This window comes from Ornithorhynchus anatinus, chromosome 13 (genome assembly GCF_004115215.2).
Source record: "Ornithorhynchus anatinus isolate Pmale09 chromosome 13, mOrnAna1.pri.v4, whole genome shotgun sequence".
Classification (NCBI taxonomy): Eukaryota; Metazoa; Chordata; class Mammalia; order Monotremata; family Ornithorhynchidae; genus Ornithorhynchus; species Ornithorhynchus anatinus.
In genome coordinates this window covers 25,580,426-25,596,547 of record NC_041740.1, presented here as the reverse complement: position 1 = coordinate 25,596,547, position 16,122 = coordinate 25,580,426, and the positions used below count along the sequence as shown (strand labels likewise).

The window sequence follows — 16,122 nt, the reverse complement described above, 5'->3', positions numbered from 1 at the left end:
CTCCCTTGGAGAACTAATTTGATTCCATGGCTTCAACTACCATCTCTATGTGGATGAATCCCAAATCTCCATCTCCAGCCCTGATCACTCTCCTTCTTTGCAGCCTTGCATTTCCCTTTGTCTTCAGGACATCTCTACTTGGATGTCCCACTGTCACCTCAAACTTAACATGGCCAAAACAGAGAACTTCTTATCCTCCCACCCAAACCCTCCCCTTGGTTTTCCTGTCATTGTAGACAGCACCACCATCTTTCCTGTCTCACAGGCCCGTAATCTTGGTGTTATCCTTGATTCTGCTCTCTCATTCCACCCACTTATTCAATTTGTCACCTTCACAGCATCCCTCAAATCCATCCTTTCCTCTCCATCCAAACTACTACCACATTAATCCAAGTACTTATCCTATCCCACTTGATTTCTGTATCAGACTCCTTGCTGACACCTCCCTGCCTCCTGTCTGTCCCCTCTCTAATACGTATTACACGCTGCTGCCCGGATCATTTTTCTTCAAAAACGTTCAGGCCATGTTTCCCCATTCCTCAAGCATCTCTACTGATTGATCATTCATCGCCACATCAAACAGAAACTCCTTACCATTGGCTTTTAAGCACTCAGTCACCTTTCCCCCCTCCTACCTTATCTTGCTACTTTTCTAGTACAACCCAGCCCACAAAGCAGCCTCTACTACCAGCCTACGCACTGTACCTCAATCTCGTCTATCTCGCCGCCGTCTCTCTCCCACGTCCTGCCTCTGCCCTGGAACGCTTTCCTCTTCACATCCAAGAGATGCTCACTCTCCCCACCTTCAAAGCCTTAATGAAGGCACACTTCCTCCAAAAGACCTTCCCTGACTAAATCTTCATTTTCTCTTCTCCCACTCCCTTCTGCACCACTTTACTCTTGAATTTGCACCTTTAGTCACCCCTCCCTCAACCCCAAGCACTTATGCCCATATCTACAACGTATTTATTGCTATAAGTATCTGTCTCCCCCTCTAGCCTGTAAGCTCACTTTGGCAGGGAACATGTTTACCAACTTGGGTACATTATGTTCTCCCAAGGGTTTAGTCCAGTGCTCTGCTCACAGTAATGGTTCAATAAGTATGATTGACAAATACGATTGATGATGACATCTCTAATCCAGTATTGGTTTAATTTGGGTCTCTCAAGTGGGCTACACTGTAGAAGCAGATCAGAGTCTTGCTTGCATCCTAAAACTTATCCTTAAGTCATTTTTGACTTTCCGTTTCCTTGGGTGTCAAGCTTTTATTTAAGTTGTTCTCTCGGTTTATGCCACAGAACTGATTTAAGATAGCCTTCCACCAAATCCCCCACAGAGCCAGGAAGAATTTCTTTGTAGTACTATTCAGGCCAGGAATCAGTCAAGCAGTCATTGGTACTTATTGAGCGCTTACTATGTGCAGAGCACTGTAGTAAGTGCTTGAGAGAGTACAACACAACAGAATTAGCAGATATGTTCCCTGCCCTTAATGAGGTTACAGTCTAGAGGGGAGACGGACATTAATATGAGTAAATAATTGGACAAAACCTTTGGCAGATCCTTTGATCCACTCGAGGCTTCAAGGGCTAAAGCAGAGGTGGGTGTGGAGTCTCTTCCTGAATAGCTCATAATGAATATTCCCCAGGCTTATGCCCATGGTGCACCAGCTATAATTCAGTCATATTTACTGAGCACTTACTGTGTGCAGAGCACTGTACTAATACATGTGTACAAATTCCCTGTCCACAATGAGACTACAGCCTGGAGGGGAGACAGTCATCGATAGAAATAAATTGCAGATATTTACATAAGTGCTGTGCAGCTGGGAGGGGTGGATGATTAAGGGAGCAAGTCAGAGTGATACAGAAGGGAGAGGGAGAAGCGGAGAGGAGGGGTTAGTCATGGAAGGCCTCTTGGAAGAGGTGTGCCTTCAATAAGGCTTTGAAGGAGGAGACAGTAATTGTCAGAAACGAAGAGGGAGGGTATTCCAAGCCAGAGGCAGGATGTGGGTAAGAGGTTGGAGGCAAGATAGACGAGATTGAGGTACCGAGAGAAGGTTAGCATTAGAGGAGTGAAGCGTTGGGCTGTGTTGTAGTAGGAGAGAAGCAAGGTGAGGTAGGAGGGGGCAAGGTGATTAACTGCTTTAGAACCAATGGTGAGGAATTTTTGTTTGATGTGGAGGTGGATGGGCAACCATTGGAGTTTCTTGAGGAATGAGGAAGCATGGCCTGGTTTTCTGCTCTGGCAGCCATTGGAGTGACTGGAAATGGGTCTCCGCAAAAGATAAAATTGAGATTTGTAGGGAAGACGCCAGCTCTCAGAGAAGGCAGAAAATCCAGTGAACCTTTCAGCGGCCCGTTATCATTGGTGCGTTTGAGTTCTATTGGATGCACTGCTGAACCCCAGTAACATTTCTGGTGGAGAGAGCAAATAAGCCAGCTTTCCTTTCATTTTTTTCTGTTGCCCTTTTGTTCTTGGACCGTGCTAAAATGCTTCATGTTTTGACTGAATCCTGGAATTTGTGGAACGTTTGCAGGGCCTGGAAGATCGGCGAGTTGCGGTCATAGTAATAGTATTTATTAAGCGCTTACTGGGTGGAAAACACCTTACTAAGTGGTGGGAGAGAATACTCAGGTGGGAATTAGACAAGGTCTCTGACCTTTGGGGGTGGTGTGGCCTAGAAAGTTTGAAAGGAAAAGACGTTCCCGGCAGTGGGAAGGGGATGCTTCCGGCTGGAAGCAGGAGAGGTGAGATTGAGGGACAGTTAGGAGATTTTAGGATGAGTGAAACGTACAAGCTGGGGAGTAATGATAAACACTGTGGTATTTGTTAAGCACTTACTAAGCAGTGGGGTGGATACAAGTAAATCTGGTTGGACGCAGGCCCTGTCCCAGATGGGGCTCACAGTCTTAATCCCCATTTTACAGATGAGGGGATAGAGGCCCAGAAAAGTGAAGTGATTTGCCCAAGGTCATACAGGAGTTGAGTGGTAGAGCTGATATTAGAACCCAGGTCCTTCTGAGTCCCAGGCCCATGCTCTATCCACTAGGCCATGCTGCTTCTCAGCGTGAAGCTTCAAAGAGTAGCTAAGAGAGGAGAGCTTGTCAAGAAAGTCTTCCAGCTAGTGGTCAGTTTTCTGCCTTTGCTGCCCTCTGATTTTGTTCATTAGGGTCCCACCAAGCTTCAGAGGCCAGGAGCCAGGGAATGCCTGGGCAACATTTTTTTTTTGTTTTTTATGGAATTTGTTAAGCACTTACTATGTGCCAGGCACTGTACTGAACTCTGGGGAGGACCCAAGCTAATCAGGTTGGACATATTCCATGCCCCACATGGGACTCACAGTTTTATCCCCATTTGGCATAGGATGAGGTAACCAAAGCCCAGAGAAGTTAAGTGACTTTCCAAGGTCACACAGCAGACAAGTGGTGGAGCCGGGATTAGAACCCAGGTCCTTCTGACTTGGAGGCTCTTCCTTCATGGCCAGGCTGCTTCCAATATCATATCATGTCATAGAGTCAATAGCTTCTAGCTACAGTGAAAATTCTTCCTGACCTGGCAGGCTTCTCTGTACACTTATTTGGCCTTTAGGTCTAAGATCTTGGATGATAGTGTGCAAAAACACATATGGAAACAGGGATGTGAAAGCAGTGCTTCTCTCTAGGTGTGATTTTTGGCCTCAGCTTGCAAGAGAATGGAAAATATAGACATTTACAAGGTCTGACCATTTGGAGAATGCTTTCCAAAACATACCAGGAAAAGAAATGTTGACGAAATGTTGACAGAACATACTCTGTCGTACCCTACCCGACATGTTTTGTTCAAGAGGCGACTTTTACAGGCTCAACCTCTGCAAACAGACCCACCTTTTTTGCTGGACAGACTCTCTCCTTGTTCACGTATTTGTTAATTCATGTGCAAGATGTGATGGTGAATGAAACTTTGACAGATGTCTGTAGAGCCAGAGCATGGCTTTAGGCCTGACAGATGAATCCTTTGCCAGTTTTATGTAGACTAAGCGATCAATGCAGATTAACATTTCAAAAAGCCCATGGAATGTACAAGGAAATTCTAGATTCATCTGGAGGCGAAGCATATCTTTTTATCATCTCAAGCCTCTTGGCTGGAACAGGGTTAGCAGCTGGTAACTTTGGACTGTGCACAAGAACTTTATAAGGAGGGAGTGGGGTATTATACTGTGGGTGCTCTTAGAGTAATTGTACACATGCACAAAACTGGAAACTCATCTGAGGAGAATCATCCTGGAAAATATATTCTCATTGAATAATGGAAGGCGTCGGGGGATTTTTCTATTAGTCATACTTCAGCATATGCATTTGCAGATCACATTTCAGAATATGCTTTACCCAGACTACCAGAAACTACTTCAGTCAACCACCTCAGGGACGGGCAATTATGGAATTGAAAGACTGGTTCTCTGCAAAATAGCAGGAACAATTTCCCTTTGCAAAAGGCATCTGCTGGGATTTGTTTTGGCTGAGCCCCGATTGTATGTCAGTGGACAAAGTTTGAGCAAAGTCATGTGATTTTTGCTTTTCATCAGAGTGGTGGGAGAGCAGGAGAGATGCTGTGAGAAGTAGCATGGCCTAGTGAAAAGGTGATGGATCAGGGAGTCAGAAGGACCTGGGTTCTAATCCTGGCTCTGGTCACTTGTATGTAGTGTGACCTTGGGCAAGTCACTTCACTTCTCTAAGCCTCACTTTGCACATCTGTAAAATGGGGATTAGATGCATGTTCTCCTTACTACTTAGGCTGAGCTGGCAGCCCTTTTGGGGACCTAGTCTTCTTGTTTGTACCCCAGGGCTTAGTACAATGCTTGGCACATAGAAAGCATTTAACAGATTCCACAATTATTATGCTATTACTGGGTCAGGCATCCAGCCTGTTGTCTCAAGTAATAGCAACAGAATGCCCAAAGAAACTGTGTGATATCTGTCCTCCTCAATAGAGATGGAATGGATCCAACCTGATTATTTTGAAGCGCTTAGCGCAGTGTTCTGCACACAGTAAGCGCTCAGTAAATACGATTGAATGAATGAATACTTCAGTGCTTAGAACAGTGTTTGGCAAATAGTAATCACTTAACAAGTGCCACCATTATTATTATGGACCTTCTTACATCCCTGATTTTTCCCAAGTCAGGTTATAGATCTTTCTTCCCTGCATTTATCCAAACTTCTCTTGAAACTGTTAATATTTAGGCCTGCCCAGCTTCTTGGGATAATGAATTGCATATGTGCACCCCTGCGGTGTAAGCCTATTGCTTGGTTTGGTTGAGGTCCTTTGGGGGCACCATTGTTCAGATGCCTGAACAACCAGCTGAGGCGAGGTTGACCCCGAACCAAGCTCTTTTGTGACTGGCTTTGGAAGAAGCAGCTAAATCTTGCATCCCGTGAATTGGAGCGGGGTTTCTGGCTATTTCACACCTGGTTTCTGCAACATTTAATTATGCAGAGGAATGGAGCATTTTGCTCCAGGATACAGTGTTCTGATGTCAAATACCTATGATCTGCCCTCCAGGAGGGAAGTGTAGGCAAGTAAGGAGAAGAAGGGAAGGTGTTACTTTGGGCATATATGATCTCAAACTAAAATGTAGGAAGAAAGCTGAGCATCATGGCCTAGTAGAAAGAGCCCGGGCCTGGGAGTTAGAGGAACTGGGTTCTGATTCCGGCTCCGCCAATTGTCTGCTCTGTGACCTCGGGCAAATCACTCCTCTTCTCTGGGCCTCAGTTGCCTCCTCTGTAAAATGGGGATTAGGACTGTGAGCCCTATGTGGGTCAGGTACTGTGCCCAACCCGATCATTTTGTATCTCCCCCAGCACTTAGCACAGTGCCCGGCACATAGTAAGCACTTAAAAAATGCCACAATTACTTTTATCCAAATTAGCTATGAGAGGGCACCGAGAAATACATCAGGGTGGAGGTGGGGAAGAGCGACCAGGGCCATGTTCTTAACAGACAGTTGCAGCTAGTCTAGTGGAAAAATCTTAAATGACCAGCAATGTGCCTGGAACTGTAAGGCCCTAAAATATAAGCTCCTTGAGGGCAGGGATCAGGTCTACCAACTCTTTTGCATTGTACTCTCCCAAACGCTTAGTACAGGAAGCAGCATGGCGTAGTGGATAGAGCATGGGCCTGGGAGTCAGGTCAAGTGTTCTAACCCCGGCTCCGTCTGTCTGCTCTATGATCTTGGGAAAGTCACTTCACTTCTCTGGGCTTCAGTCACCTCATCTGTAAAATGGGGATTAAGACCGTAAACTCCACGTGCGACAGGGACTGTGTCCAACCCGATTTGCTGGTATCCACCCCAGCGCTTAGCACAATGCCTGGCACATAGTAAGCATAACAAATACCATCATTAATTAATTAAGTGCAGTGCTCTGCACATAGAAAGCGCTCCATAAGTACCATTGGTTGATTGGTAGTTTTGGCATCTAATATGTCCATCTCACTTTGTTTTCTCTCTTGCTTTTAGGTGATATCACTCTACAAAGCAAAACAGGCAACATCACAGTAGGTATGTTTGAATTTCTTCAGATTAAAATCGCCAAAGAGTGTCACTAGAGTGGTCTAGTGGAAAGAGCCCGGGTCTGGAAGTCAGAGGACCTGGGTTCTGATCCCAGATCCATCATTTGTCAGCTGTGCTAGCTGGGGTGAGTCATTTCACTTTTCCATGTCTCAGTTCCCTGATCTGTAAAATGGGGATTAGAAGTGTGAGCCCCATGTGGGACATGGACAGTGCCCAACCTGGTTAACTCGTATCTACCCCAGTGCTAAGTATAGTGCCCGATGCATGGTAAAGTGCTTAGTACCACAAAAAACAAACAGAAAAAGACCTCTACATCAGCAACATTAGTTCTGAGAAGTCAGAGGCTGTTTACTATAGTTTATAGATCCAGTAATACTTTCCTTGACCAGTAATTTCTTTTTTCTTTTATGGGTGAAGGTTGTTCAGCAAGACAAAGCTCTTTCTTTTTCCTTTGTCTGTGGGAAAATGACTTAACACACTTTCCATCATCAGTTTAGCGCCATTTAAATGTTAAGAAATAGCTGAAAGCTTGCATCCTTTGGTAAAATAGTTACTCCTGTCTTTTCCTCTTCTTAGTAGAGTGTTCTCCACTTAGAGATACGTGTAGTACAAAGGTGCGCTTTCACAAATGATAGCCAAATCCAGGGTCCCTGTAGTTCAGATAGCACACCTAATCCCTAGATCCAACTTCCACCCATCCTTGGAGAGGTAGATCATTTTTCAAACAAGGCAAATTGAAAAAAAGGTGTGCCCAGTAACATCACAGTCTTTCCCTTTTATTTTTCTTTTTTCCTTCTCTTAGGTGAGTGAAAAGAATCTCTTAATTCTTAGGATACCTTTAAAAACCTTTACATCTGGTTTCAGGGATGCTAGACTTCACATTTTAGCAAATTCATTCAGTTGTATTTATTGAGCGCTTACTGTGTGCAAAGCACTGTAGTAAGCACTTGGGAGAGCAAGTAAGCATCCTTTAATATATTCAAATACAAATACAGATAAATAGGAATCTTAGTGGATTTTTCCCAAAGAACAAACACAAAATATTCATTTCTATGGTGACTGAACCCTTTTAGTAGTAATAATAAAATATTTCTTATTGGTATTTGTTAAGTGCTTACTATTGTGCCAGCACTGTACTAAACACTTAGGTAAATACAAGTCAATCGGGTTGGGCACGGTCCATGGGGCATGGGGCTCACAGTCTTAATCCTCATTTTACAAAAGAGGAAATTTAGGCACAGTGAAGTGACTTGTCCGACGTCACACAGCCAAAAAGTGGCACAGTCAGAATTAGAACCCAGTTCTTTCTGACTCTCTTATAATGCATCTACCCATTCTCTTATGTTGTACTCTCCCAAACTTTGTAGAGTGCTCTGCACACAGTAAGACCTCAATAAATATGTTTGATTGATCAGTTAGGCACTTACTCTGGGTTCCAATATAAACAGATTTGACTAAGTCGCTGTCCCATATGGGGTTTATAGTCAAAGGGGGAGGGAATATGGGTATCTTATCCCCATTGTTACAGATGGGAAAATTGAAGCACAGAGAAGTGAAGTGACGTGCCCAAGGTCATGCAGGCAAATGGCAGATCCAGGGTTAGACTGCAACCATCTAAACTGAGCTCATTGTGGGCAGGAATGTGCCCGTTATATTGTACTCTCCCAAGTGCTTAGAACAGTGCTTTGCACACAGTAAGCACTCAATAAATACAATTGAATGAATGAATGAAAGTCTCCCGACGCCCAGACCTGCTATCTAACTACTAGACCACACTGATTCTTCAGTAGTATATCAGAGTTGATCTAACCCCAGGCCAAAAACGCTTCTTCCAGTTCTGACTAACCGAAGGTTGGGGGTTGGATTTATTTGCCATGATTAATAGCAAGTCATTGTTCAATTCAGCAACTGCCTGACCTCCTAAAATAATTATGGGAAAACTTGAGGGATGGGGGCAATTTGGGAACACCTCAACTTTGGGAGTGGGTGGGACAGATGTAAGTTTTCTACTTTTCTTCAGAGATTTGTCTTTGCTAAAAGGTACTTTTGGGGGTGAGACTGAAAGCGTATCCACTAATTCTGTTGTACTGTACTCTCCCTAGTGCTTGATACAGTGCTCTGCACATAGTAAGAGCTCAGTAAATACCGTCGATTGTTAAGACCGAAGCATTTTCAGGTGAACAAGCTGAAACAGGAGGCCTCTGTTAGAATTCCGATACTTTGGTTTTGACGTGGTGTGACCATATTAGGGATCTGGCCTTCTTTCTGGTTTTGTTCTCCAGTGGGTTACCAGAATCAGTTTCCTTCCTCCTCTCCTGTTCTTTGTGGTTGTGGTTGGTGATGGAGGTTTCTTTGTTTGTTTCTTTTTTTGATTAAGTAGTGATTTCTTGCATGGGGCTGTTTCTGTTTGAAGCCTCCTCATGCTTTGTTAATATTTTAATGAACTATGGGGTTTCTGGGAGGGGGAAATTGGAAACAGTGAGCTGATTCTGTGCTTGGTTTGTTTGGAGAGAAGATTATCGTGGCCTCCCAGTCCTTAGGTCCTGCTTCAAGGATCACAAGTTGGAAAGAGAGGCCACAAACCTGAAAGAGGCTGCGCCCTGAGCTAGTTTTGCTAAAGGCATTCTACCATCTGCTTGTGTCCCTTTTGGTTTGATTTTTAGGAGACTTTAATGGGCTGCTTTTCTCCTCCTTATCCATTTTTCCATCCACTTCTTTCTCCCTCTCTTCTCTCCCTTTCCCCTTCTCAACATCCTCCTCTTCCTCCTCCACTTCCTCTCTAAAGGCTCATTAGACTGAATGGGGTTGGGGGGGGTTATTATCTGTTAGGGTTTTTTTTATGGAATTGGATAAGCACTTACTATGTGTCAGACACTCTGCTAAGCGCAGGGGTAGATACATGCTAATCTTTGCTGGTCCATGTCCCACATGGGGTTCACCATCTTAATTTTACAGAAGAAGTGTCACAGCAGCACCATTCAAGTGGTAGAATTGGAATTAGAACTCAGGTCTTCTGGCTCCTGGCTTGTGCTCTTCCCACTAGACCCAGTTGCTCGTCTGATTGATTGGCTGATTGATTGATTGGCTCTGAGCTGTTTCCCTTAAAGAGAGCAGTTTGGCAGTTTCCTCCAGGGAAACACTTATGGATTTATTTCATCATCCTCTCTAAGCAGTTCTTGTCTGCTGTGTGATGTTGGGCAAGTCACTTGACTTCTCTGGGCCTCATTTCCCTCATCTGTAAAATGGAGATTAAAACTGAGCCCCAGGTGGGACAGGGGCTGTGTCCAATCTGACCAGTTTGTATCTACTCCAGCACTTAGAACAGTGCCTGGCAAAGAGTAAGCGCTTACCAGATACAATCACTTAAAAATTTAAATATTGGGAAATTTCCAGTCTCCCGAAATTAAACTGTACACATCTCTTACAGTTGACAGACTGCCACTTTGAGAAATGATGGTGTGGGCAAATTATCTAACACAAGATGTTAAAGTTCAGGGGTATAAAGCTAAAGCAGGCTTCTTTAGAGCATTAATTTCAGTCCCTTCCTCAGGCTTAACGGCATCTTCCTTGTGGAAGAATTGAATTTCCAACACCTTTTTTGGAGATGTGACTGTGCCTCGTGGCATTCAACGTGGCCTGAACTCTTTGACTTTGCTGAGAGCGTTTCATACACTGTGCCGTCAGATGGCTTCTGGGCCCAGCTGGATAAACACCAGGAAGTTCTAAATAAGCAGAGAATTACTGCTTACAAAGACCATATTTAGTAAAACACTTGAGAAAGAAAAACTGAAAAGAGTAACTGGAGTGTTCTGGATGTTCTTATCTTCCTTGCTACAATGTCTGATTTGAAAAGTACTTATCAGAAGTGTTCTTTGGGAGTGCTTGAAGGTCTGCATTATTCACTATCCAAGTGCTATTATTAGAATTAGTATTATTAACCAAATAATGGTATTAATTGAACACTTTCTGTGTGTAGATTACTGTTCTAAGCACTTGTGAGTGTACACTGCAGTAGAGTTGGTAGGCATGTTCCCTGCTTACAGTGAGCTTACAGTCTTGAGGGAACCATTAGAGGTAGTATTATTGCTTATTTTATTGAGAAGCAACATGGCCTAGTGGAATGTGCATGGGCCTGGGAGTCAAAGGGCCTGGGTTCTAAATCTGGCTCTGCCAGTTGTTCGCTGTGAGACCTTAGGCAAGTCACTTAACTTCTCTGTGCCTTAGTTTACTCATCTGTGAAATGGGGATTCAATACCTGTTCTCCTTCCTATTCAGACTGTGAGCCCCATGTGGGACACGGACTGTGTCCAACCTGATTATCTTATACTTACCCCAGCCCTTAGTACAGGGCTTAGGACATAGTTAGTACTTAGCAAGTATGATAATTATTCGTTAGTTAGCCAGGGAAAGAAATTTGAATTGAATCCAGGAGGGAAAGGAGAGTCCTACTTCAAAAGACGGGAGCGATTTGTTCAAGGTCGAGAAATGGAGGAGGTTGATATCTAGGGGCCCTGGATTATCAAGGTCATTGGCATATGAACGGAACCAAGAAGCCAGAGGCAGGAGAAGGCACATAAGGTCAGAGAGCAGGAGCTTGTGATGACAGGTTCAGGAAGGCTCTGTGCTTAGGGAAATTTTCAAATTTGGGAAGAAGATTCAACCTGACTAGTCCTTCTCCAATTGAGAAGATTTAAAGGCTCACAATCTTTGGCGCCCTCAGCAAGCCATGAATCTGGATCAGAAGGCTAAACGGTTTAGAAATGGTTTAAAGGTGAAGCCACCACACACTCAGAAGCTGCTAGTGTGAGAAAGAAGCAGGAAATGGTTTGGTAATGGCTGAAATTGGTGGTCGATTTAGTCTTTGTAAAATGTAGTTTCAGGTTTGTTCAAAGGGGAAGGACTGAGAGCTAGAATTCTGCATTCCAAACTGGGCAACAGCATTCTGAAGAGGAAGTGTGGATGGAAACATAAGTTGAAGTGGTCCGGGAGGACAGAGATCATATCTTGAACTTTCTTGTATTCTCTCTAGCACTTGGAGCACATGGTATTGTGTTCTGGACACAAGTGTCCAAAGAGTATCACTGACTGATTGATTGAGTCCAGATTCGAAGATGGTTTAGTAGGTACCAAAGTGTAAAGCAACAGGAGGGATAAATTTATCCCAAGTCAGGCACGCAAAGGAGAAGGTATTAGTGGTGGTATGTCTCAATTTAAACATCTGAACCAGCCTCAAATGATTTTTCCCATCACTAGTTTGGTGTGGAACAAGCAAATCGGTCAATGCTATTTATTGAGCGCTTACTGTGTGCAGAGCACTGTACTAAGCACTTGAGAGAGAACAAAGCAACAGAGTTAATAGACACATTCCCCGCCCACAGTAGCAGCTGTAGGATACGCATTCTGAGCTGTAGTTCTAGGCTGACATGAACGTGAGAGACGTGGAATAGGGCTGAGGTGATTTTTTTTTTTTATGGGATTGGCTAGGAAATTCAATCATTGTACTATCTTTCGGACTGGAAAAGCTCAGGCTTGGGTACTCTGTAGTAAGTAAATCAGTATAGCCGTAAGGGTGGCTTTATTAATTAGGGTGGTTCTTTGGGACTTATGATCCCAACATATTGTTTGGTTAAATTGGGAGAAATTCACATGCCAGCATTTTTATTTGGATGCAGTTTGGAGAGAAGAGCAATTGTCAACAGAAAACTTGACGGGGGTGCGGAAGGGGCTGTTTGGTTAAGAGTGGGGTCGCTTGATTGATTGATTTTTATTTTCTTTAAATAATGGATTTGCTAGACATCGAGTTGAAGGCTCTTTTCTATCCTGTGGGGGAAAAGAGAGCCTTGTTTGATGACCCAACTCCCAGACCTTCTGAGAGCTACTGACACCCTGGAGTGTTGAGATTGGCAAAGCATTCTCTGTCGGATAAAGTGCTACATGGCTTTGGTTTTTGGTTGTTTTCTTGTAAGCCTGGTGACTTAGGTTTAGCAGAGGGACATGAATGAGAGGGAATAGGTTTAAGCCAATGCATGAGGGGGAAAATTAGAGAATTGCTTAATTTCTAGGGCTAGGGAAAGCTGTTTCAATTCAGAAAGGAAGTAGTGGGCTCTTCTAGAAAATGATTTTAAAGACCGAATAGATACTCACTTGTGGGAAGGTTTAGGTGTGTTCCTGCTCAGATGCGGGGGAGGGGGAGGGGATAAACAAGGTAGCTCATAAAAGTCTCCTCCAGGTCAGTCAATCAATCAAATCAGTGGTATTTAGTGCTTTATACCTAGTACTTTATTGTATTGTACTCTCCCAAGCATTCAGTACAGCATTCTGCATACAGTAAGTGCTCAATAAATGATGATGAGGGTGATTTATTGGGTACTTACTGTGTGCAGTACGATGTGCTGAGCACTTGGGAGATTAGAATACAACATAGTTGGAGGTCTTAGGTTTCCTTCAAGCTTGAAGTTGGGTTAATGGCATTTTGACTACATGTTCCTTTCTACCAACTTTGTTATATTGCACTCTCTCAAGCGCTTAGGACTGTGCAGTGTACACAGTAAACACCCAGTAAATACCACTTATTGATTGATTTTGATACCTAGCCATTTTCCATAGCCTAAGTCACTTCACTTTCTAGTGCCACAGTGACTATGGCATGAGAGAAAAAAGAGATAGAGACAGAGAAAGAAAGAAAGAGGGTGAGATCAGCATGATTCAGAAGAACCTTTGGAAAAAAGCTGACCTCCCATGTGTCTCAAGGCAAGTTTGGGGCTAATTCTTTCCAGAGTCTGTGGTTTCGTTCTCTGATGGTAACCCAGCACTTATTTCAAGTTTCATTTTAGCTTGCCACTTAAAACCCCAATTCCCTTCTGCCGAATTCATTTCAGTGGCTTCAGATAGTTCCAATAAGTGTCCATATATATATTTTTCCTACTCATGCAAGCCCCTCTTTAGGAACACAGAATGATTTCTGTCAAACATGCTTGAGCGTTGCCAGTAAAATACTTCAAGAAAATAAAATTCTCAGTGGAAGCTTGGAATTCCAATCAACAAACAAAGGATTTTTATCCTTTCTTAAACTAATTACTCTCTACTGCACTTTTTCCTTCGACTTCTCTTCATCCAGGGATTTCTGTATGTTTCTGAGCCAGATTTATAATGGGAATGTTTAGACTTTTCACTGTCAACACATTTTCAGAAAAGGGTAACTCTCGGGAAGGGTTTAAGTTATACTCCATTGATAAACTTTAGTTGGAATCAATCGTGTGCCTATGTCTGGTCCCAGAACAACAACAGTTTGGAATTTTGTTTCCTGTCACTTAAGTCCAATTTTATCACCCGTAAGACATTGTCAGAGCTGAAGGCTAATCAGTCAATCTGTCATATTTATTGAGCGCTTACTGTGTGCAGAGCACTGTACTAAACCCTTGGGAGACTACAGAACAATAGATGTGGTAGACACATTCCCTGCCCACAATGGACTCACAGTCTAGAAGGGGAGATAGACACTAATATAAATAAATAAGTAAATTACCGATATGTACCTAAGTGCTGTGGTGCTGGGCAGGGGTAGTGAATAAAGGAAGCAAGTCAGGATGACTCAGAAGGGAGTGGAAAAAAGAGGAAAGGAGGGCTTAAGGGAGGCCTCTTGGGGGAGGTGTGCCTTCAGTAGGCTTTGAAGTGGGGGGAGGGTGATGGACTGTTGGATATGATGAGGGAGGACATTCTGGGCCAGAGGCAGGATGTGGGCGAGGGGGTATAACATGAGGGTATAGTTATGTATCAGTAGGTTTCCAGACCTACTTAAGAAACCAAAAAAAAAAATCATTCATGGAATTATCTTGTCATAAAACATCTTGTTTATATGCTGTCCGATTTGCTTCTCATTTCCAAAGAGGCAAGAAGCTGCACTGCCAGTCACTCTAGTGGACTTTATTGGGCTCATTTGACTGAGTGTGAGGCAGTCAGTCTGCCATTATAGACTCATTGATCAATCCCAATTTGACATCATTTCTTTTGACCTAGCATTTGAAGGGATGTACTCTGACTCGCATGGCCCAGTGGAAGGCGCCTGGGAGCAGGCCTGGGAGTCAGAGGACCTGGATTCTGATTTCGGCTCCACCCTCCCACCCCCCTCCCACCCCCAGCTTTGTGTGTGTCTGTGTTATTTGTTAAGTGCCTACAATGTGCCAGGCACTGTACTAAGCGCTGGGATAGATACAAGCTAATCAGGTTGGACACAGTCCCTTTTCCACTTGGGGTTCACAACCTTAATCCCCATTTTACAGATGAGGGAACTGAGGCCCAGAGAAGTGAAGTGACTTGCCCTAGGTCATGCAGCAGACGAATGGTGGAGCTGGAACCCAGGGCCTTCTGACTCCCAGCTCTGCGGATAACCCACTCTACCACGCTGCTTCACTTGTCTGCTTTGTGACATTGGCCAAGTCACTTAACTTCTCTGGGCCTCAGTTTCGTCATCTCTAAAATGGGAATTAAATCATACTCCCTCCTACTTAAACCATAAACTCAATCTGGGACAACCTGATTAGTTTGTATCTACCCCAGTGCTTAGTACAGTGCTTGACCCATAATAAGCACTTAGCAGATACCATAATTAGCAAAAGCAGATCCTTTTGGACCTAGGGAATGGATGCAGCTTTCTTTTTCCAGCTGTCATCAGTCACATCTCCAAATGCTTATCCTCCTGTGTCATATTTGGCTCCAAGGCCTTTGAAAATAAATAAATTGGATGGCGAGCAGCATTTCCAGCCTACATGGAGCAGAAAGGAACCAAAATCATCCTTGAGCCAGGTTTTGAACATTTTTACAGCCTGGAGCCAACAAAATTGCCTGGAGGAATGAGCATTTGTAATCAACATTCAAGAAGTTGTGAATATGCAAATCTGTGCTGGAGAGATCAGAATTACTTTATCCATTTGTATTGGTTCTTAGTTTGCTCTGTGAACAACTATCTATAAAAGCGAACTGAGAATCTCCAGAGAAGGACCTTGTCTGGAGCCGCTTGTATGTTGTGAGACATTGGGCAAGTCACTTCACTACTCTGTACCTCAGTTACCTCATCTGAAAATGTGGATTAAGACTGGAGCCCCACATGGGACAGGGACTGTGTCCCAACCGTGATTAGCTTGTATCTACTCCAATGCTCTGTACCGTACCTGGCACATAGTAAATGTTTAACAAATACCATAAAAATAAACCTGATGGAGATGCCTAATGGTATTAAAAACTAATGTTTTCACCCGGAGAGTGAGAGCATATGGAATTTGTAGTCACAACAGGAAGTTGAAGGGGTCAGAATCATCAGAAGGTTCAAAAGGCATTTTTCAGAATAATAACAAGGATATTTATTGAGCGATTACTATGTGCCAAGTCCAGTGCTGAAGACTGGGGTTGCTAGATCAAATTAAATCAGTCACAGTCCTCATTCTACATGGGAATCACGGTCAAAGAGTAGGAAGAAGAGCTATCTCCATTTTCCCGATGAGGAAGCTGAGGGACAGGGAGCGTAAGTGACTTGTCCAAGGTCACACAGCAAATAAGGGGTAGAGCTGGGACTAGAAGTT

At 43.7% G+C, this 16,122-nt stretch overlaps 1 protein-coding gene across 1 annotated transcript in view; it reads left to right on the top strand.

Moving 5' to 3' along the window:
- FAM185A (family with sequence similarity 185 member A) overlaps positions 1 to 16,122 on the top strand; it is a 38,017-nt gene that overhangs the window by 14,438 nt on the left and 7,457 nt on the right. Inside the window, exon 5 of the mRNA XM_039913848.1 lies at positions 6,494 to 6,535. Coding sequence (XP_039769782.1) covers positions 6,494 to 6,535 — 42 coding nt within the window. The remainder of the gene's footprint in view (positions 1 to 6,493; positions 6,536 to 16,122) is intronic.